The sequence below is a fragment of the Apodemus sylvaticus genome, chromosome 9, assembly GCF_947179515.1.
Source record: "Apodemus sylvaticus chromosome 9, mApoSyl1.1, whole genome shotgun sequence".
NCBI lineage: Eukaryota > Metazoa > Chordata > Mammalia > Rodentia > Muridae > Apodemus > Apodemus sylvaticus.
This window is the reverse complement of record NC_067480.1, coordinates 75438048-75460663: the sequence shown is the minus strand read 5'-3', so window position 1 is coordinate 75460663 and position 22616 is coordinate 75438048. Positions and strand designations below refer to the sequence as shown.

The window sequence follows — 22616 nt, the reverse complement described above, 5'->3', positions numbered from 1 at the left end:
CAGAGTTGATTGCTTTGGCTACAGCGGTTATATTAGTAGCTGGAAATAGCCCACGGGAAAAGATGATGTCATACCCACCTTTGGCTCAAAAAAAAAAAAAAATAGCCACAATTTAACTTTACTAGTGTTCTTTTCATAAATTTAAATGTGTGTGTATATACATATATGTAGAATAATATAAGAACGGCTTAAAAATGTTGCTCATGTTTTAAACAGTAATTCCAAACTATTTTTATTTAACATATGCTATTGTTAAACAGGTATGGTAGTCTTGACATACACCTTCCACCACATTTTGTTAGAGGGCACTTTATATTGTATCAAAAATTGTGCATTTTAATAGATTGTAGCTCAGCTTTTGTCCAAAGACATGCAAGTATTCACTATTTACATTTAAAAGATTGCTTCAGAGGGAACACTGAATCCAAGAATAGGCCCCTTGAGAACTTCCTTCTATGAACGTGTCTGATGGCTCCTGCTATGGAGCTGCTGGGTTCCCACGCTGCCATCCACATTTCTGGCTGGCTTTAGCACAGATAGTCCCATCTCCATTGCTATAGTACAGGCCATACACATTTTAGTTGCTCTTGCTGAAAATATCACCAGGCAGTTCATAATATCTCATTTATTGAAAATATTGTGACAGTCAAGGACCTTGTCATCAGCCAAATGTGAACAACTGGGACCAGGGAAGAATGTAATAATAGCAGATGTGGGACACTCATTTTCAATCACTCCTGAACCATTTAAATTTTTTTTCTATTCAAGCTATGTATTTCCAATAAGCATTGTTAACTATAGATACTACTAGGGGCAGACATTTAAGCTCAGAATTTCTTAGTACTAAATGCCAGTCAATACGCATTTTATACATATGTACAGACTTTGTTACTAAGTGCCACACAGGTAGGGCACGCACACAAGTCACCTTCGTTTTCAAAGGTTATGTGTCAACTCTGCATATTGTGTGGCAAGAAGATACTATCAACAACATTTTTTGCATAATGTGCAGGTATTATATGGCCACAGAGTGTAATACAAATTAGTGGCAAAGTGCTGAGTGTAGGGAGCTATGACAGACTCAGATGCACAAGGCCGACTATTACCGGGAAATTACCTGACTCTGCTATGGTTCTAACAGCACGAAGCACTATGTCACGCCCAGCGTCCCAACACCTCCGGAATGCTGGGACACCATGAAACTTGTTAAAGGAATTTTACCAACAGCCAGAGGCAACTAGAGACAAGGGTGATGAAGATGTTGGGGGTGGGGGACAGTGTGGATCACTAAGGGAAATCTTCTGAAACACTCTTCAACGGTTTTGCCCGCTCCACTGTGACTCTGTGATTTGCCAAAGTAACAAAACCATGCTGACCTGATATTTAAAACACCTGATCATTTTGCTGGCACAATGGCGTTGCTTCCCAACACACTCATTTCCTTGGATACATCAATTCAAAATAATTCATACTGTTAGGAATGGGGAAAAATCTTACGTAAAACTCAATTTCTCCTTCCAAATAACTATCAAGTTTCACACCTACTTGATATCTTAAGTGTTGGGCTGTTCTAAATAAAAAAGGCATCAATTCTACCCGATGCTCTGTCCGCTCTTGAACCTGGGAAAGGAGGCCACAGATGATAATCTGTAGTTAGCTGCATGGTACTTGGGTTTTTTTGTTTTGTTTTGTTTTTTGTTTTTTTTTTAACATTTAAAATTAGCTTGCATTATCTTAATTCAAATGTCCTTGGCTCAAGTAATTACTTTCCTCAACTCCAGCAAACAAGAAAGTTTGCACTGTTTTTCTCATTTAATAAAAAGAATCAGAAATTAGTTTGCAGCTGAACAGCAGCCTTCCAAGGTGCTCAGCTGTGTTTCTAAGTAAATTTGTTAGTGGAGTTTTCAAGGAGCCCATTTTAGACCAACAGGAAAGCCCAGCAGTCTCCAGGCGTGAGCGTCCCAGCCTGGCTCCATGAACCTAACCATCCCCATCTACACTCAGGGAACCCTAACAAAGGGATACAAACGACAGAGAAACACAACAGCCACAGCATGCAGGGACTGGGCCATGATGCAGCAGTTTAGCCTTGGAATCCATTTAAGCTCAGAATTTCTTAGTACTCCTCCTTTCTTCAGGTAGTTCTCAGTTTTGACAAAGGCAGTCAGATCAAGTCAGGGTTATTCACCTTCCCTACTTATGATTTGTCAAACAAATCAAAACCAAACAAGCTCCTCCCCTAATCGCAGAAGGCCCATTTATTCCCTTAGTCATGCTGCTGATGGCTTTTAAAAATGCACCCTAGCTTGAAGAAAAGTATTGCCCTAACTGGAGGGTTGTGCGGAAACAGCAGATATGGCCGTTCCAAGCACTTAACTGCTACAGTAACATTTCTGTTGGCATCTTTGACGGTCCAGTGTAAAAAGCAAAAGCAGATCACCATCTGCATTGTGGAATTCCACAACTACTGAAAACTGAGCCTACGTGTAGCTTGAGCTGAGTATCTCAGGGAGTGTTCAGTTGCTTTTCAGAACCCACAAGCTGTCACCAAGAAAGCAGGAGCAGGCCCCTACATGACAGCCGTCCTTGAGCTTGGTTAAAGTTACTTCACATAAGCAGACAAACCCTGCCATGCCATACCATACAAACAATTTTAATCATGTAGGTACAGTCAATAACCACTCCTAATCAGCACATTTCTGCATAAAGAAAACTGTGGTACACTTATAAAAACAGCAGCTGTAACAAAATAGCTGATGTTTTCATAGCCATAAACTCATAAAAAAGAAATACACCTTTATACAGAAACTTTATACAGATGTTGCTTTAAAATTGATTGTAAACCAAAGGAAGACACATTGCAAACATCAATTATTTTCACATTAATTGCATAATTTTCTAAGGTGATCTATTAGTTTTATTTACCTAAGCTTATTTGCATGATAGTAAAAATTGCATACAACAACGAGACCGAAGCTTCTAGAGTGAATTGCTTGGATAACATAGACTTTTATAGGCAACTGTGTAAAGCACATTTTCTCTATTTAAAACTTTTAAGACACTTTGTTTTACTGCCCATCAAAATACAGTTATAAATAGAAAGGAAATCAGTATGGTAACAAGAGAAGCAACATTACATTTAACAAAAATCTCCAAAAAAACTTAATTATGACATGATGCTGCAGGATCTACAAATAAATAACAAGGACTAAATTGTGTTTCACATTTTTTCTTTTCCTTAAAAAAAATCATGTAACAATGAGGATGAAAAAAATTACAGTGAACTTTTATTTCCAAAATAAAAAAACAAATTTTAATTACGGCAGTGCCATATAATACAAGGCATTTGTTGGCATATGTCATCTTTAAACTGCATTCCACAGTCTATAGTTCTTTTTTTTAACATACAATCGAGTAACAAACTCTCTCTCTCTTTTTTTTTCCTTTTTCTCTTTTAAAATAAGGGGCCAGTTTCCAAAGACTAGTGTGGAGTGTTACAGAGATAATTAAAGAAAAGGCAATCATAATCACAGAAGTTATAATGCTTATTTGAGGTCCAGAATAATACTAATCAAAAAGAAAACCAATTCCTGGTATCATGCTGACAGGGTACAACACCTGGGTGCAGCCCTTGAACACAAATTCTACCAAACAATCCTTGATGCGTCACCTGGGGCTGCCAAGCAGTGTGTAAAACAGTAAAACCTTGAGTGCTGTCTGTCCTGTCCTTCCAACCTCCTGTTTGTGCAAGTTTCCGAAGATTCATTGGCCAAACAATAAACAATGACGGTTTTTTTTTTTTTGTTTTTTGTTTTTTCTTTTTTTCTGAGCGAACACAAGGTGGACAACTTCTCCTGTTGTTAGGAAATACCAGTGGTGCGGCTGAAAAGAATACTGTTCTCTCAGTCTTTCAAGTCGGCATTAATGTCTGTGCTCCCTTCCACGGACAGCTCTTCCTCTAGTTTCACGGAGAAAAGGGTGTTGGCGTTTTTATCCTGGATGCTCTCTTCCAAATCCTTAAGCAACTCCTCCTCTTTGTACTCAGCCACGTCCACCTCCAAGCCGGAGTTGTCTTTCAGCTTGCCGTGGTGCTTAAGGTAGTACCGCTGGTTCTGAAAGAACTTGATGATGGTGTACTTCGGGAGGTCCAGCTGTGCAGACAGAGTCTGGATGGCCTCTTCATCCGGGTACAGGCCCACATCTTGGATGAAACTCTGAAGGATCCCCAGGGCTTCCACGGAAATTTTGGTTCGTGGCCTGGTCTTCTGCCGGTTTTCCTCATCGGACTCCGCAGATGAGGCCACGGTGGGCTGCCGTGGGGGGAGCCTGGGGCCTGCCTGGGGCTGTGGCTGTGGCTGTGGAGGTGGTGGCGGTGGCTGTTGCTGCTGTTGCTGTTGCTGCTGCTGTTGCTGCTGCTGCTGCAAAGAAACAAGCAGACAGTCAGAGCTGCTCCTCGGAGCCCGCAGGAGTAAGAGTGGGTGCTTGCCAAGGCTGGGCAGTGTCTGGGGTGGGGGTGGGGCTGGAGACACACTGAGACAGAGCAGGCCCGCTAAACAGCCTACAGCCTTTATTAAATAAACAAATACACATCTGAGCTCAGAGCTGGGCAGCTGGGAAGGCATGCAGCTTACCGGGCTACCGGGCCCATTTACCACTGATCTCTGGAGGAGAAAACAACTGGAAAACAGGTGAGCCACACACTCTCTGGAAAAGGATATGTACCAAAGGTAGCCAGCAAAGCTTATCATCATGTCATTCATTAGCAGACTTAAAAGAAGAATCCTTCTTAGCAAGGATTCCAGAGACGTCTTCGGATGGTTGAGCTGCCCAGCCATTGGAAAGCACTGTGCCTAGACATACACTGCATTCTCCACGGGGAAAACCCGCCCACACTGTATTTTGTGGCTGCCCCCTGGGACAAAGCACAGAAGTGGCCTCTTTCATTCTGCACACCTCTTGGAGGTGCAAGTATGTTCTATCAGACAGTTCCAATTCTCTTACACACACACACACACACACACACAGACACACACTCCTAGTGTTTGCAACTAGGCTAACGCTAAGTTTTTTTTTTCTCTTACCCCCTTCAAATAAAGGTTCACTCCATTCTACGCCAGCTGGCGAATTGTTTTGTCTATAGTAAACTACGATGTGATTAGGCTTTAAATTTAATGTATACAGACACTTTTTCATAATTAGTATCTGCATATGTGCTATAATTCCTGTACACAATTATACGCAACAAACGTGTGGCGTGTGTCTACTGTGCACTCGACACCCATAATTCTTAGCAGCCAAGCCAATCAACCCGGGGTGCGTAGAGTTGCGATGTATTAGCACATCCGTCCTGTGCTTAAGCATTTCCTCTTATCCCCCTAAGAAGCAATTTTATTAAAAACAATTTACATTTTCAAACAAGTACTATTTTTATTACTTAACATATATCTTTCTTGTCTTTGTTTTAGCTGAAACAGTTGGTTTTTCAGGCTTTCACGATTATTTTAGTGCTTAATATCCTAAGGGATTCTCTTTTTCAATTTGTTTTATCTTTAATAAATACTCAAGGATTTTTTTTTCCTGGTGGATGGATAACTCTATTATTTTAGCTACAGATATCTATACAGCAACACCAAGAAGGAATGCAAGAGATTCAACAAAGATGTTAGGCAGCTTTCTGGGACCCCAGAGGCAATGAATGGCATTTCCCTTAAAGGAGAAAGCTAAAAACAGCCTTCAGATTTAGCAGAAACAAGTTACACAGCTTAAATTCAGCGAGCCACAGGAGGCCCAGCCCGTGGTCTGATCCACAGTCTTTTAACCCAGTTCCTCCTGGGCAGCAGCCTTTCAGCGGACGAAGCGTCGCACCCGTACAGGCTACATCAAGCACAGGCTGAAGCGCCAGCTGGCACTGTGGGCTTTGTCCATCTGAAAACCCCGACTGAGGGAGCTGGTCATCGCAACACCCTTTTGTCTCCCTTTCTCCTGGCACAGGAAACTGGTGCCCGCTCACCTGAGGGGCAGCATAGGACCATGGTGCAGGGGTCAGCAGGCTTGGTAAGAAAACACCTCTAGACTCTCCTTTCCCAAGGGTGCTGGGAGAGAGGCTCTATGGAAAGATGAACAAACATGACTCGCCCTGTCCTGCCCTGGGTGAAGTGAAAGGCTGGATGACAGCTAAGGCTAAAGAAAGATGCCAGGTGGGTGTCCCTCCCCACTCACTCTGGACAGACTCCAAGGTATAAAGTGTGTGACCTTCTACAGCACGAAGCTGGCTCCTTTCCTCCAGGGAAGGATGATTTTAATTAGGGAGTAGGAGGTGTTTTAAATTCGAATTTTAAAAAACTTACACCAAAAGGTATGTTCTAAGCCTTCATACTCAAAACTCAGTGCTAACCAAGTCAGTCCAAAAGGGAGCTCCTGCCATGATAGGGCAAGGAGACTGACTATATAATACAACAGCCGGAAATGTATCCCCTGAGCAAGATGGCCGTCTCCTGTAGAACGCCTGTAAGTAGACCGTGGGAAGAGAACTACTAATTGCCCTGCTATGCTGAAGGCTTCGTTTAGTTAGTGCCACGCTGAGTTGGCCAAGGTAAACGCACCTGAATCTGCTCTGCTGGAACATGGATGATGTGGGGAGGTCTGTCACCATGGTGATGCACAGCGTTGCTCTCCTGCTCATAGATGGCGTCGCGCTCGGGCTGAGGCAGACTGAGGAACCTTCGGATCATTGACAGGTTCTCCCACAGGGTCCTGTTTTCTGGAGAAGGATCTTCTTTCCAGCGCAGCAGCTCGCACAGCCATCCCTTAGGAGGAAAAGGTAACAGGTCAGGCAGGCAGGAACTCTCCACGGGTGCTAAAACTGAGACTCCAGCCTGTAACTTTTTCATCCACGCATCACACTCCAATCTGCTTTCGTTTCTTTTTCTTTCTTCCTTTTAGCCCGCGAAGAGAGGATAGTTGTAGCAATGGAGGAAGCAGGCTCTGTTTCTGACAGATGTTCAGATTTACATCGTTAACAGGCAGACACATGGGCTGGGAAGGCGGCTTCCTGTGCCACTATGCAGATGTGAGTCTGGATCTCCAGCGCCCACATAAAAGCCGTTCCCTGCCACCCCAGGGCTGGGGTGTGGAGGAGGGTACTGAGGGCTTGTCTGCCAGAAAGACAATCAGACATCAACCTTTTGCCTCAACACCTGTGCACCTGAGTGCACGCACACAAACACTGGGAAGAAAGGACTCCCAGAGCAAGAGAGCATTCACCATAGACTGTAGTAAGCGAGCCGGAGAGGGGAGGCAAGGGCAGGACTGTCCCACCCAGCCTTCCTGCTTGTTGTGTTCACTGGCAACAGAGGGCACTGAGGTGGCAAGTCAGTGTGAGAAACACTGTCCTCAGAGGCTCTCCTAAGCTTACACTTTCCCCTTTCCGTATTAGAAAGGAAGGAGAGACAGAGAGACAGACAGAGAGACAGACAGATAGACAGCAGGGGAAAGAGACAAAGAAAGAGAGAGAGAGAGAAGACAGAGAGACAGAGAGAGAGACAGAGAAACACACAGAAACACACACACACACTCACATACACACACATACACACACATACACACACACACACACACACACACAGAGAGAGAGAGAGAGAGAGAGAGAGAGAGAGAGAGAGAGAGAGAGAGAGAGAGAGAGATGCCAGTGAGCACCAGTGCTGGCAGGCTAGCATGAACATGTTTGGCTTTATGGTTTTATTATGAGCATTTTTGGAGAATTCTTCAATAAGAAACTTTCTTAAAGGGAGCCTCAGAGTCCTGCTTTTATGTCACCTGTAGCACAAGTATATGATGACTGTTCAGGGAAGAACTTCAGTAACTTTTCAGGGAAAAGATTGAAGGATGGAAAAAAAAAATTCAATCAAGACCACAATGCAACCTAACCTTAAAAGTTTCAACAGAAGACACTTGCTTACCACCACCTCAAACTTTCATTCTGTCTTCCCTACTGGGCCACAGCAATGGGGTGGGAAAGTGGGGTGGGAGAGTATCCAACTGGAGCCCGCCACCCAGGACAGCTCATTAGTGGGGACATCTCACCTGGACAGATTGGAAGACAGCTCACCAGCCCATCGCCCCACCCCTGGCTGACCTATGATTAGCTCAAGAAGACAGCAGGCCTAGCCCCCCTTTTGAGCACTCTCTAGAGATGCTCTCTCCTATTCTTTAGATCCCTCCCCACAAACCTCTACCAAGGCCATCTATGTCATTTCCCTACTCCTTGAGGGACAGGCACCATTACCCATTTGGGACTCTGCATCTGAGAAACTGAAATGAAGGACTTTCTTGGAAATTTCCAGGAAGCTAGTTGTGTAGGAATAGTCTAGACACTGAACCTCTATAATGGGAATTTTAGGTCTATCCAGGGAGGATTCCGCTTTTTACGTTATTGGAAGATGAAGCCAGAGAATTATACAGCTTTCATTCTCTCTTCAAACTGAATAAGCCATTCAAAGGAAACTTCAATTTGTGATAATGGTGAAAAGAAACAAGGCCTTCTCCTCCCAGGTCTGAGAGTTTTTAAAAAAAGAAAAGATGGGGACCAACAGATTAGTGTCCTAGTAGCCTGTCAGAATACTCAGGATTTGGGGTGAGTTGTACAAATTCTATTCTTGCTTTGTTTTGTTTGTAGGGCTCAGTATAATACCCAGGGCCTAAAAGCTAGCCAAATGCCTCTAAGAAGGTTTGGATAGTTTAACAACAATTTGAGCAAACATGCAAACACACACACACACACACACACACATAAATGTTCATGTGCATATGTATATGTATATATATGAATGCTAACATATCTGAGTATATACATATATATACACAAACACACACGAATGTTCATGTGGATATAATGTATATGTATATATATGAATGAATGCTTACATACCTATGTGTACATATACACACACACACACACATACACACACACACGACTTTTCATATGATAATGCTCTTATTTGATGCCACTGAACACACAATTTAAGATGAGAAGGGACAATACACTGAGGCATTCACCTGAAAGAACAGCCACTAAAAAAGGAAAAAAAAATCAGTGTTGTGATGAGAGTTCTGGAGCCTGCGTCCTATCTGACCACAAGAGACTCTGCCCATTTCCAGACTGCTGTGAGCTGATGGGGTTTGCCTCTAATTGTGCGAATAGACTATAAACTACAAAGCTTAACTTGAGAGTCTTAAGTGTTCACGACCCACCTGCACACACGGTCTCCTGGAGATACTATTTAGTTCATCTGGGTAAGCACTCGCTATCTGGAGCAAGTCATAAAAAATATCATGTTTTCCTAGATCCATGCTATTTCGTTAAGCCACATCTGTAAATGTTGTTGGATAGGTTTTAGATGCATATTCCCCCGGAGGCTTGAAAATAACTGATTAAGATCACTTTCCAAACCACCTTGTCTGCATCCTTCTGCTATGACCTTGGCACAAACTGGATGCCTAACCCTGACCTAATTCGCCTTTCCGAGAAGGTTTGCGAAGAACACAGAAAGAAAGACATGGCTGGTAGAGGACTAGGCTAAATGCTGAGCTGCTATCACTAATTTTTTTTTTTTTAGAAATAAATTCCTGTAGCTAAAAATTGCCAAGAGTTAAATTAAGACTGATTCATGTCATAAAACCTTCTTGGAGAGTGCTGAAAACATTGATGGTCTCACATCCTTCAGAAACTTCTTTAAGTAAAGACAGAGATCACTTGGCGCTTGGATGGAAGTAGAAAAACATGTGGATCACAGATGTTCTTTGGAAAAGAAAATCATTAGTTCTTTTAAAACAGCTAATAATGACAGCTAATTCCTAAATAATCACACTCATGCGGGTTTGACAAATATTTCAGAAAGAGAACCCTGACTCATTCAACAAACATTTTGCCTATATTGTCACTTCTGTGTCTTCTGCACTTCCCAGACAGATCCTTATTTTTATTAATTGCCCATGACTAACATAACACTTCCAGTACTTTGCTATTAACCTCTGCCCTTAAATAATACTTCTAATTCCTTATCTAAAAATAATGCAATGAATCTGCGTTGAAGCGTATTTCCGCTAGCCTTTTAGAGACAGGATGAGCTGAAGAGACTGAAATCAGATGCTTCATACAAAAATATTTGACAGTGCATCTGGGAACTGTTAAAACTCTACAAGGGTATTCAGAAAAGGAAAGAAAGAAGAGAAAAGAAAACGGGTTGTGCTTGTGTGAACTCTTAACAAAAGGGAGTACACATTTTTGACACCTTTTCTTTTCATTTGTCACAACAGAAATAGACTGATGTACCCCTAACTAGGACTCGCAAAAACAAGACTACTCTCTTCTTATACTAAATATCTCAGTATACCTTAAATTCTATCCCTCTTCATTCCTTAGTCAGGACAGTAACCTTTGATTTGAAGATAGCAGCTAAAGAGGGTACACAAATGCCTTCTAATTCCGCAATACCTTTTCTTAGGCCAGTTCCCCAGATGTTAGAATGAACGCATGTGGAAAGGTGACCCAGAGGCCCGAACACTGCTAACATCTGACAAATATAACCAAGCCTTCCCCAGAAGTACCATGCTGCTCAGAGGGAAAGAGAGTGAAGAATGAGACTCGGTGCTTTGTTGTAAAATGTGAACATTATCCTTTTAGGAAAGATCTCTGGGATTTGCTGAGCCACATACAACCAGAAGCAGGCAGATCTGGAACTGCTTTCAAAATTAATTAGATCACAACTCTTTGAATGGTAGAAAAGACGGTGGCCTAACAAGCCTTCATACAATGAGACAGATCCAATTCTCAGAAAACTAAAATGGCCCAAGGAACAACCTAAACTTTAAATGTGGTAAACTGCCAAGCAGCATCACACTGCATCTAATGAGGGCAAAATACAAACAGTAGCCACACGTAAATAAATTAGTACAACTTTCAGGATGCTACTACTTTTCAAACTGACAAAGTTTAATTTGACACCTTCTGTTCCAAACCCTTTGTTTCTATTCAAAATCACGCCTTGAGCTGTTGCTATCAATCACAGCACTTCCCTATTACTTAAAAAAAAAAGAAGAAGAAGAAGAAAAAAAGGAAAAGAAAAAAAAACAGCAAAAACACAACAACAACAACAACCAAACCTGGCATGGACCCCGTGGAAGCTGAAAATGCCATGCAGATGAATTCTGAGATAATATGTTCAACCTGTTATATACAACACAAATCCTGTAAAGTTATGTATTGTAAACCTACATTTATTGAGAACTAAAAGTCTTAAATCCATCTGCCACGAAGGAGATACTGTTACGTACTTTATAGTAACCGACAGCCATCTGCAAACGCCTTGCTATGGTAAGCAAGAAAGCAGTGCACGGGATGCTAATGGGAAGCCGAGGAGGAAGCAGCATCCTCTGACTGGTTTGGGTTATGGGATCTATTAAGGATGTAAGACTGGGGGAGAGATGGGAAAGAGAAAAAGCAGAGTGACTGCCAAACCCGTGTGACAACAATCCAAACAAGTGCGTGGCGACAACACAATGGCATTTATTATGGTCCATGAAACACTCGACTGTATGCTCATTTTAAAGGAAAAATTAGCAGTTCCAAACTCAATATTCTAATGATGTGCTTTGCTGACAGAATCTTGTTGTGCCACATTTAAATCAAAACCCTGGCACCTCCATCTCTCAGCTGTTAATTTCCAACCAAACTCCATCTCTGATTTCCATACTGTTCTTTCGTAGAGCAATGAGTTCAAGTCAATTCACTGCTAACATTGCAACACTGAAGGGGTACCCAGTGATTCTGAGGCAGGAAACTAATGCTGCCTAAGAAATGAATTTGTTAATACTTGCATATCCTCTCATACACAGAGATGCTTGCAAGGTCTGGTCTGGGACAAAGCTGGGAGTTCTTAACACAACTAGTTTTCAAGGAGAAATTAGACTTTGGTACTATGTGTATGGGGGGGGGCACTTAATGCAATATGCATATGTATATAATACCATTATGAACATATACATTTTAAAACTAAGAGCTCTAAAAAAGAAAGAAAAATGGCATGCATTCCTGCCGCACCTAAGAAGGAAAAATACATTAAAAAAAAAAAAGAATAGTAATTTGAGTTCTAAAAGGCAAAACATTTTAAAGTCTGTATCCATCCCCATCACCTTCATCTTTTAGTGTTATTTGCAGGAATATTTTCTTCCAATCTCTGGGGCATATCGTGTAATATATGATATTAAAAGAAATCAATCTAAATAGGAAAGTATTTGATACAAACATTTTAGTGCAAAGCATGAATTACAGTTTTGCAAGTGGTAGGAACAAGATCGAAGCACATAATCCATTAAACAGTACTTCTAACAAAAAAATTCACTATTGTAGACTAAACTACACTAGGCGTTTTGAATGAGCACACATTTTCAACAACAACTAACTATAAAGCTAGCAATTTATCATTCAGGAAATAATTTCCTACTTTTAAAAGAATCTGTAAGTGTTACTTATGCAAATGAAGACAGTTTTTAATCTGCCCACAAACATGCTAATAGAGGGCAATTTTTTTTTTTATTTACAAAGCTGCCAGCACTCAAGGGTAATTTTACATCAGTGTTCTCCTATAAGATGGGGGAAATGGGTTCTAATTGTCAGAACTACCAAATCTGTCACCTTTAGCATAAAGGCTTAAGATGTAACAAAAGGTGTCATGTGACTGCTGTGTTTTAAACCACCTCTCAAACACTATGGAAAGGCCCACTTTAACATCTTTTGGGATTTATATACACTGTACCCCAAATGTAGTATTTAAGCATATTACTTGGGGGGTTCTCACTTCAAAGATACTCCAGATCTGGGTGTGAGGCCTGGATGCCTCTTATGCCAGCCCGCCATCTTCCACCCCAAACACTGCCCATGTCGAGAAGTAAAATCCACGGCAGAGCAACCCTGAAAGCATTTTAAATTATTTACTAGGTTAAAAGGGTGAAATGATACTTTAAATACATCAGATTTCATCATCTAGGCCTTTTTTTTTCTTTTTTTCTTTCTTTTTTTTTTTGGTGGCAAAGTGGTATTGATCTTTCCAAACGCTTAAAATTAGCTAGTTTGCAGAAGGTCATTATTTGATTAAAGACATTAAAGTTGAGGGCATGAGGCGACACACTTTTTCTTCTTTCCCAATTCAAATCATTATATAATTTAATAAACAGGATCCCATCGTGTCCTGTAATAAAAACACTTGTCTTAGGGTAGTGTTCTTTACCTAACATATTAACCTTAAAAGCCATGAAGTTCTTTAGAAGGGAAATCTCTGATCAAGATGATTATTCTACGGACTAAAGAGAAATTCCAGTCATTAATATTAACAAAGACCCATGTTCTCTTCCACAGCTGTAGTGAGAAGTACATTCCTCGTTCTCTTCCATTTAACAACATGAATGTAGCACAGGGAGTCTAAGCGGACACTGGAGTAACTTCCCTACTAAGTTAACATTGGTTTATTAAAGAAAACATGGAGAATAAATTTGAACAGAGATGTACCAGTAAAAGCATTTCCACATTCAAAGGGGCAAGTTATGTCCATCTTCTCCTAAGCTGGGTTTTATTAAGAAATACAGCTTAAGTATTCATGTGTTCCCTCTGATATTCATTTTCAAAGGTGTGGCGTCTGATACATTCGTTAAAAAGAAGGAAAAGTAATAATGAAAATACTTTAAACTACTGCTATTTTAAACTCTTAAGATTATTGTTTTTTAGACTCCCGAGCTCTTTCCAGACTCTCCAGTTTATTTAAGAGACATAATATCTTAGCCAAAAATCTGTGGGTTTCTATATTGGGGTAATAATAGGCCATAAAATGACTGTCTAGAAGTTTCTCATTTGCCCCTTTGTTATTAGGAGGTTAGGCAGCTCTAGCACAGCTTCAGGAGATTTATTATTAGCATAAAAATAGCATTTACATATGCCTAGGAAGAACCTCCTGGAATTTGGTGAGATTGGAAGAGTGTCCAGTCACTACAAACCATCTTCACTTTTCAATTTTGCTTACGCAGTAATATGATAATAATAATTTAAAAAGTGTTGTTTGCTTTCATCTGTCAGTTTTCATCCCAGCCTCTGCTGGACCCTCTCTAAGTCACTGACACACAAGGACTGAGCATGGTGGTTTTTCTTTGGCTCCACACACATTGTTCACGTCATAGTAAGAGTATCAAAAAACCAACGTGGCAAGAGGCAACGCAGATGGCTGCTCAGCAAGGAACTCTCCTAAATTAAAGGGATTTTCAGAAGAGAGAACTTGAGAAGGTGAAAGAGGAAGAATTAAGACAAAAATGGAATTCTAAATGATCCATTAAAATATCTCAAATAGCAGTTCTGAACCTGGGGACAGTGAGTCCTTTGAGGGTTGAATATCTCTTTCACAGGGGTTGCTTAAGACTGCCAGAAAACAGACATATTTACATTAGGATTCATAACAGTAGCAAAATTATAGTCACGAAATTATACCAAAATAATTTCATGGTTGGGGGTCACCACAACATGAGGAACTGTATGGAAGGGTCACAGCATTAGGAAGGTTGAGAACCACTGCCCTCGAAGACAACCTCACTTGACAGAAATACAAGTTTCAAAACAAAGATTGGCTTTCATTTTTAAAACATTAGATTTGGAAAATGCCTGCCATAAAACTTTGATTTTTTTCATATACTCCAAATTAAGACAAGACAAAATCTTGCTTATATGCCTGACATGTGAATGTGGACTTTAAAAAATCAACTTACCTGCCTCCTGACACACACACACACCAACCAAGGACATTTTTGATAGTGCGTATATTTTAGCAGAATGATTTAGGTTATCTTTACTATATTGACACCTGACTTTCAACTCTTAAATTTTCCTTCTTATTCTTTATAAAGGATGTCTCAAAAATGCAGAGCATGCCTGAGGTTCATGCCGTAAATTCTTATCAATCTTGGCCTCCATAAATAAATGAGTTTATGATATCTATGCTGGGCTCCATACAGTTATCCTTGGCCATGTAGGGCCTTCGGTTGCAGGCCGGGCTTGTCAATGAAAACTGAAAACTTCCAGACAGGTAAACAGACCAGACTGATTTAGCTTTCTGGAATCTTCTTGACCATCTCTGAAAGGCTTTTGGGAATGAGGCTGCAGGATGAAAACCTCCATACCCCTTATCTACCTTTGGCTTGTCGGTGTGGTCCTATGTTCAATGTGACCCCCTAGAGACTCAACAGAAGAGCAAAGCTCATGTCCGCAGAGACTTGAATTCAGTCCTATGCCTGGTCAAACCTCTCGCACATGGTTGGACTAATTATTATCTAAGGCCCGCCCACAAAGTCTCATGTTCTGTTTTCTATTTATTTTACTCTAGAAGAAAGGCTTTTCCAGTCCAAATGAGGAAAGCACCAAAACGAATCTGAGCAAATCTCCTCTCTCAGCCCCTGTGAAGACTACCCCTCTACAAACTACAGGTAATTGTGGTATTAATCTCCCAGTGGCTGGTACAAATGAGACAGAGTATATTCAGTCTGATGCCTGATCTGAGATGACAGAATATTGCGAAGTTAAATAAAAGCATGTAGACAACACACAGTCCATCTGGAAAGACGCGATATGCACAACTATTAGTTTAGAGCAGCTGTGACAAAGGTCAGTAAGGGGCAGACAGCAAGAGGACAAAAGGCAAGAGGCAAAGGCAATCGGGTGACGGAGGTGTTGGCTGGGCTTTAAAGGATGGGCCATATTGGAGGGGTTAAGCAGCATAATGGGGGAGGAGAAAGAGACCCAAACCAATCAGCAAAGAGCTAGGGAGAAAATAAGCAATGTCGTTGCTTCGGAATAGATGAAACTTCCTACGACCCTTACCACACCGGCTTGAGAGAATAACTTAGCCTGTAACCTCTTACCTTCTACACAATATGCTTCTGAGGTCTACTAGGAAGCTGGTGAGAAACCTTGGGCAGATTTCTTAACTTCCTAAGTCCTCAAATATCTCCTTTGCAAAAGGAAGTCTAGTAGAGAGACTCAATCCTTAGTAACATTCCGACTATGACTGTCACATTGTTGCAGACACTACCAAACGTGCACCATTCCATAGGAACTGGAACACATTAAGGTGGCCAAAGGGCACAGCTAGGTTAACCATGTCCCCCCACACCCAATTACATCTTAAACAACCCAGTTTAAAGCTCTACTCCTAACTCCACCCAGAGGCTGGGATACTGAAGTATAAAACAGACACTCTTTTTGAGAGGTGAAAATGCAGATGGTAAAAATGCCCGGCAATGATGCTTAAAAGACAAGTAAGTGCCTTTTCTGAGCCAGAAACATCACTTTTCAATGTTTATTCCAAAGAAAAGATAATGAAAGCTACACAACCTTCTTTGCAATCGTGTTTGCATCCACATTATTCATGACAGCAAAAAGTTGGAAGTAACCTAAATTCACTGATAGAAAATTGATGGCCGCTACAATATGCAAATAGACAAAACACACACATATACATCTATACACACATATGCACACAAGTACATGCCTGTGTAGATAAAGAGCCTAAATCAGGATATTAAATCAGAATATCTCTAGGTGATTGAGATTATGGATATTTTTATGTTCTTCCTTATGCTTCTATTTTCTGATTTTTCTGTAGTGACGATGTAATAAAAATATGAAGAGCAAATGGCTTTAATTAAAAATCTAATTTTTCTTGTCTGTCTCCTCCATAACCAACGTGAGTTCCTGTCAGTTCTAGCCTTCAGGAAGGCCTCCTACATTTCTTCCACACCCACTGCTCTGGTCCTCCAGCCTTACACTCTGTGTCTTAATCCCTGATGGCTTCTTTATTCCAGCCCACCCCCAGCCCTACTGAGCTATTTAGCCCAAATAGACGTGAACACACACAGCCCTGTGAGTAGCAAACTCTTCTCTGCACTCCTCTCAAGGGACCTGGAACCATCTCAAGGCTCATACTTCAGCGAGTGTAAAAACTTGCCAGAGGACGCACCACAGCACACTGAAGGGCCAGTAAGTTGGGAAGTGAAGTCATAAAAATGGCCCAACCTGGGCAACGATAAAAGACAATGCACATCTGCTATTCCTGGGGTCTCACTTATGGCTCCAAAGTCCAGCAGTGTAAATTTACACGGAAGATGCTTTACTTAAATAGAATTTGAACTGAATTTGGCTTCCTAGGCTCACGGAGACAGAGGATCAACAAGGGATCCTAAGGCAGATGTACGTAATGCTCTTCAAAAAGGAAACCTAGGAAACCTGACTGTCCCCAAACCTTTCCTCAAACACATATGCACTTACAAAGAAGATGTTTCTACTGTGTTGCTTACTAATTATTATTAGAATTTCACAGTGCTTCTTTCCTATTGAAAATTCTGAAAAATCGTAAGAAAAGCATGAAGCGATCTATATGTGGACATATTCCACGTGTGAGGGAAAAATTATAAAAATGAAAATTCATAATTAAACATTTAAAAAATGAAAATTCATAACATAAGCAATCTTTTAGGTTATTTACCTGATAGGGTAGGTTGCTGCCTTACATAGATAATGTACCACTAGATTATTTTAAACAAATATTTCTGCACTACATTTTCAACTAATTTATATAAACCTTTTCAGTACTGCAGACAGCTCCAGAAATGAGCTCTACTTTCCATTATGCATAGTTAGAATTAGGGAATTAAAAATTTAAATCTTCCCTCTATGATGTTCTAGAAGATAGAACAAAGAAGTTTTAAGCCAAGAGAAGGCAATCTGGAATTTATGAGTTGTGGGAGTCAGACCTCAGGAGGGACAACTGTCAGGGTCATTTATGAACCCCCAACTTACTTATGACTTGGCTGATAAGTCCATCTCAAACCACATAATCTCCTTGGCTATGCAAACCTGTTTAGCAGAAGTTTGTCTAATTTGAGAGAATCAAATTTTGTGATTCACAAGTAGCCATTAAAGACAGGAAGCATGACTATGTCTGGATACCATGCGGGCCAGGGTGACAATGGCCATGCCAAGAAGGTTAAGCGTAGGTGCAGGATACGTCTGTTATTCTTCACCTAAGCACAGCCCAATAGGGGATAGCCAAAGCAGAAATGCCTAAGGGAGGGGGGAAGGGAGGAGGGAGGGAGGGGGGGAGGGGGGAGGGAGGGGGGAGGGATGGGGAGGGAGGGGAGGAGGGGTGGGGGAGGGGCTGGCAGAAGCTCTGTCTTCTGAGCATCCTCTCACTGTTCCATACTGTTTAGAAATCTAAGGGTTGATGAGCCTACTCCTGGGTCACTCTGCCTGTCTGCAGGTCATCACTGTGGCCATCTCCCAGACTGCCACTCTAAAGAGGACGGGTTCCTGTGAGCACACACACTGTAGGGACTTGCTTTTTCTGAATGCATCTCATTCAAAGAGGTAAGAGCCATCCAGTCCTCAGGTTTACATTGTTATTAAAAGTGTAGCTTAACTGGTAAGTATATTTTTAGCTGCAGCAAAGGCATTCTCTCATGAAGTACAGTACTCGCTGTGAGTATCTACGCTAGAGACAAGTTTGTTGGTACAGTTTTGGGGTTTGTTTTAGATGTTACTACAATTAATGCAGGCCTCCTCTTACTATGCTTTGGAGTGACAAGCCCTTGAAAAATAAGCACACCAGAAAGCAATAAACAAATTGGAAGAAAATGTTTCCCAGGTAAATTCAAAAATTCCTAGGCTAATATGTTAAACATGTAATTGTTCCCTCTACACAATTTATCATTGATCTCATCTCTTTGGTGCCACAGACCCTTCTGGCAGTCTGGGTAAAGCCCATGGATGTCTCTTCAGAGGAAGGTTTTTATATGTTTGAAATAAATACATAAGATTACAAAGAAAACCAATTACGCTGATATACATAATTGGTTTATGGATAACTCAGACAGGGGGTGGGAATGGACCAGACTAAACCAATCTATTGGAAATTTCTTATATATTAAAACACACAGACACACACAGACAGACACACACACAGGCATGTGTGTTTATATTAACACACCAAACTCCAATTTAAAGCAGAAGATTCCTAGTAATGAGCAAGAAAAACAGTATTTCAAGAGTTCTATCATGACATGATATGTTATAAAGATGGTTTGGTTTTTTTTGTTTGTTTGTTTTTTCTGATGGCAAATTTGTATTGCAAATCTTGCTGGGATTTGTTACTGGTATGGAGGACTGAATGAAACATGACCTTCCATTCAGAAGTCATACAAAATAAATCATTTCTTCTCATCCAATGTCATTGTCCTGTTGCAAAGAGTGGAACACAGGATAAGAACCCCTGAACAGGATTTGCCCCCAACCTTAAGTGTTCATCTACATACACAACTCAAATACACATTCACATGCTTATTATTATTTTTATAATTAATCTAGATAGGACCCAGCAAACAGAAAACCTTTTTCTCTGTGCATTTGTGAAATAATTTCCTTCCCCAACCCCAAAGGAACATGTTTCTTAGAGGTGGACAGAGTTAAACAGTTACTCCTAGCAGAATGGCTATAGCCCAAGGTGTCTCAGCTTTCCACCAGAAACCTTTCAGAAATGTACCTCTGAATGTGTGTGTGTGTGTGTGTGTGTGTGTGTGTGTGTTGGAGACAGTGGTGTTGATAAAATGATTTCTACATCAGATCCTTAGGTCAATCCAATGGGAGAGAGAATTTTTAATCAGATTTATATAATTCATTCTATTGAAGCTCACTCCTAAGATAATTGCTATGTCTTAAGCAATGCCAATGGACAAAGACAGCACACTGGTTTCCTGTTTGTTTCCACAAACATGAAGAATGAGTTTACAAATTCCAAATGGAGCACAAGCATTCTAATCTGGTTAGCTTCATCCCTTAATCTGAGTAATTCTAAAGGTGAGGCTAGGAAAGCAACTTTTGAGAACTGTGGACATGCTGCTGGGCTTTCCAACCTAGGGTTTCCCAAATGGGCGGAAGTCAGACAGAAGCAGGGCAGACACAGGAGAGGTAGCTTAGGGGACGGAACAAAGGCAGAGTAGTCGGAGGTGTGGATCCGGGGTGGGAGGGGAAGACAGGAGCTATGCCATCGACAGGAAGCTACCTACCAAGTGGGGTACCTGATCTGCTCAGTCAGTTCTAAAGGAGCAAATGGACATCCAATATTTGCCTTTCAGATGAGAGTACAGGGCAGAAGACTAGTCCAATAGAAAAGGGAAATAATTTGAAGAATAAACATGAAAATTGGGTAGGAAATAACTGAGCGTACAACTATCTCTTAACTTTATATCACAACAATGATCAACGTAAAATCTACCCAGCAACAAAAACACAACCTCTGAAAATTCTGCTTGATGGATAAGGCTTTAGTTTTTATGATTATCCAGGGTCCAAGTTATTTAGTTTCTTTAATCAAAATAACTAAAATAAAATTATTCTGCATTAGGCTATTACCCTTCCCCCAATCCAGAAACAAAAATTAATTGCCAGCCAGGAAGAAAGAAGGCAATTTAGGCAGTAACAGCTTGGCGTGGACTGAGCTGGGTTTCCTAAGAGCATTTGTTTGTGAATCTATATTTTACACACAGCCTTTAGTTCCCTGACCTTATTGAAAGTAATTTATTTTCACCTAATCTGCATTTCATTTGGAGCACCAAACTTCCAGTGCAGTAGCCAAGCAGCACGGAATACTCACGTTGATGCTGGGAGTGAAATGTGAAAGATTCACAGAGGCCACTCGGGCTGGGCCGCTCCTCGGCAGTTACACATGCTCCATGTTCCAAGTCATGTGCCTGGAGACATGCAAGATAAGTCTTGCATGTTCCGTTTTCTTTTGTTTTCTCCTTTCCTGACCTCCCAAGCCTGTGATTTTTCATAAACCTGGGGATTCTCACATTGCCCTGATTTCTATTTTCTAATGTGCCTGTCTTCCCAGAAAATATTCATATGAATAGAGGCAGTTAAGGAGGATTTTCAGATGTTGGTTACAAACCTAAACTGACAATCTCAAGGAAGCTATTAACAATGCTCAAGCCACAGTGCTCTGGCAATCACTGTCCCAGTGCCCAGGAAGCCAAGGCCAGGCTTCAACAGAATTCAACTCTTCTGCTCTACTCCGCCTAGACACTGCCAAGATGCTGCATAATGAAAGGCATCCCTAACAAGTCTCTGATGAAGATGCCATCCATCCTAGGCTCACCTCAATTCACACAACATGGACTTCAGACAGGAAGCCAATATCGAATGCCACTCATAAATTATTCTCCTTGACCTCAGACCCCAAAATAGCATATCTGCCCCCCCCCAAACAAAACCTTTCCATTACTCAAGGCCTTACCTCTTGTGTGATATATTGTCAAGCTTAACTATCCATGGGTGGTACAGTCCATCAAAACCGCATCCTCATTCAAACTGTACACCTGTCTAGTCACAAATACACACAACTGGGTTCTACACTGGACATCAGGCATACTGTAACTCAACTATCTATCTTCTTGAAGAAGAGTGCGTAGCCTCAGAGGTGGAAAAACTCTCTGGGAAACAGCGCAATCATTTCTAGGGAAACTGGACCACAGCTCTCCAAGTCACAAGGTGCTTCCCTGAATGGTGAAGTGCATATATAGATGTTTCACCGATCCCCAATTGCTACACACCCTTTTCCCATGAGGTTCTGGGCCCTCCAATTCCTGCAGCTCAGAACACAAGTGTGAGTTACATTAATGACTTCAGCAAGGAAAAGGTGAAGCAAAACAAATGAAAGCAAGAGAGTTGAGTCTAAGAGAAGGTAGGAAGAGCACTGAGGGGGACCCATTTCCCAGTGGCACACATGTGAGTGCCTAGAGCAGAGCATGGCAGAATGGTTGGGGATGGGGCACTGAATGAAGTAACATGAAGCACACAATGCTATGGCCACTTATCTTCATCCGTGACCCTTAAAACACACACACACACATACATACACACACACACACACACACACACTCCACACACCAAACAGAACCCAGCAAGATCCTAAAGACAAGTGATGTATTTTCTTTCAACAGTGAGATCTGGTAGCCTAAGAAAATGGTATGAGCGAAGATCTTCTTCCCTTCCAGTCAAAATGGTGAGCACTGCCAAACTGCACACTACCAGTCCCTAACAGCACCTGTCCGCTGACCTGCATGCCTCTTCCCTTTTCTATCACCAAGTATCCTAGGCACAAAGTAAGTGCAACTCAGAGCAAAGTCTGCCAGCAGGAGAACCCAGGAAAGGGAATCTCAGTGGAGTACAATCTTTTCTCCACTTTAAGAACCCATTCAATGGTGACCCCTGGCAGTGACTGTGAAATGTGTATCAAAATAACTTAAACCAGTTGTGTGAAACATTCTGGGCTACTATGGATGATATCAGTGAAGTTCTGAATCTAGTTCTCCCCCAGCTCTGACATGGAATCAAGCCCTTCTTGGAATCTCCAATTACAGGTGGACTTCAGCAGGGATGGCTCGCTCACTGACTGGTGGGGCCTCGACTTCTGTGTCAAGAAGGATTCTGGGTAATATCTAGACTCAGGAGGAAGTTGTTATAATAGATGGGC

At 41.4% G+C, this 22616-nt stretch overlaps 1 protein-coding gene across 8 annotated transcripts in view; it reads right to left on the bottom strand.

Moving 5' to 3' along the window:
- Positions 1–201: 201 nt before the first annotated feature.
- Satb1 (SATB homeobox 1) overlaps positions 202–22616 on the bottom strand; it is a 95582-nt gene continuing 73167 nt past the window's right edge. For 5 of the 8 annotated variants that reach the window (XM_052191799.1, XM_052191798.1, XM_052191795.1 and 2 more), the window contains 3 exons: positions 6603–6806; positions 6011–6106; positions 202–4418 (listed from right to left, as the gene is read on the bottom strand). In XM_052191799.1, the coding sequence (XP_052047759.1) occupies positions 3903–4418; positions 6011–6106; positions 6603–6806 (816 nt within the window). In that variant the 3' untranslated portion in view covers positions 202–3902. The remainder of the gene's footprint in view (positions 4419–6010; positions 6107–6602; positions 6807–22616) is intronic. The other 3 variants (XM_052191801.1, XM_052191802.1, XM_052191800.1) reach the window with 3 other exon arrangements.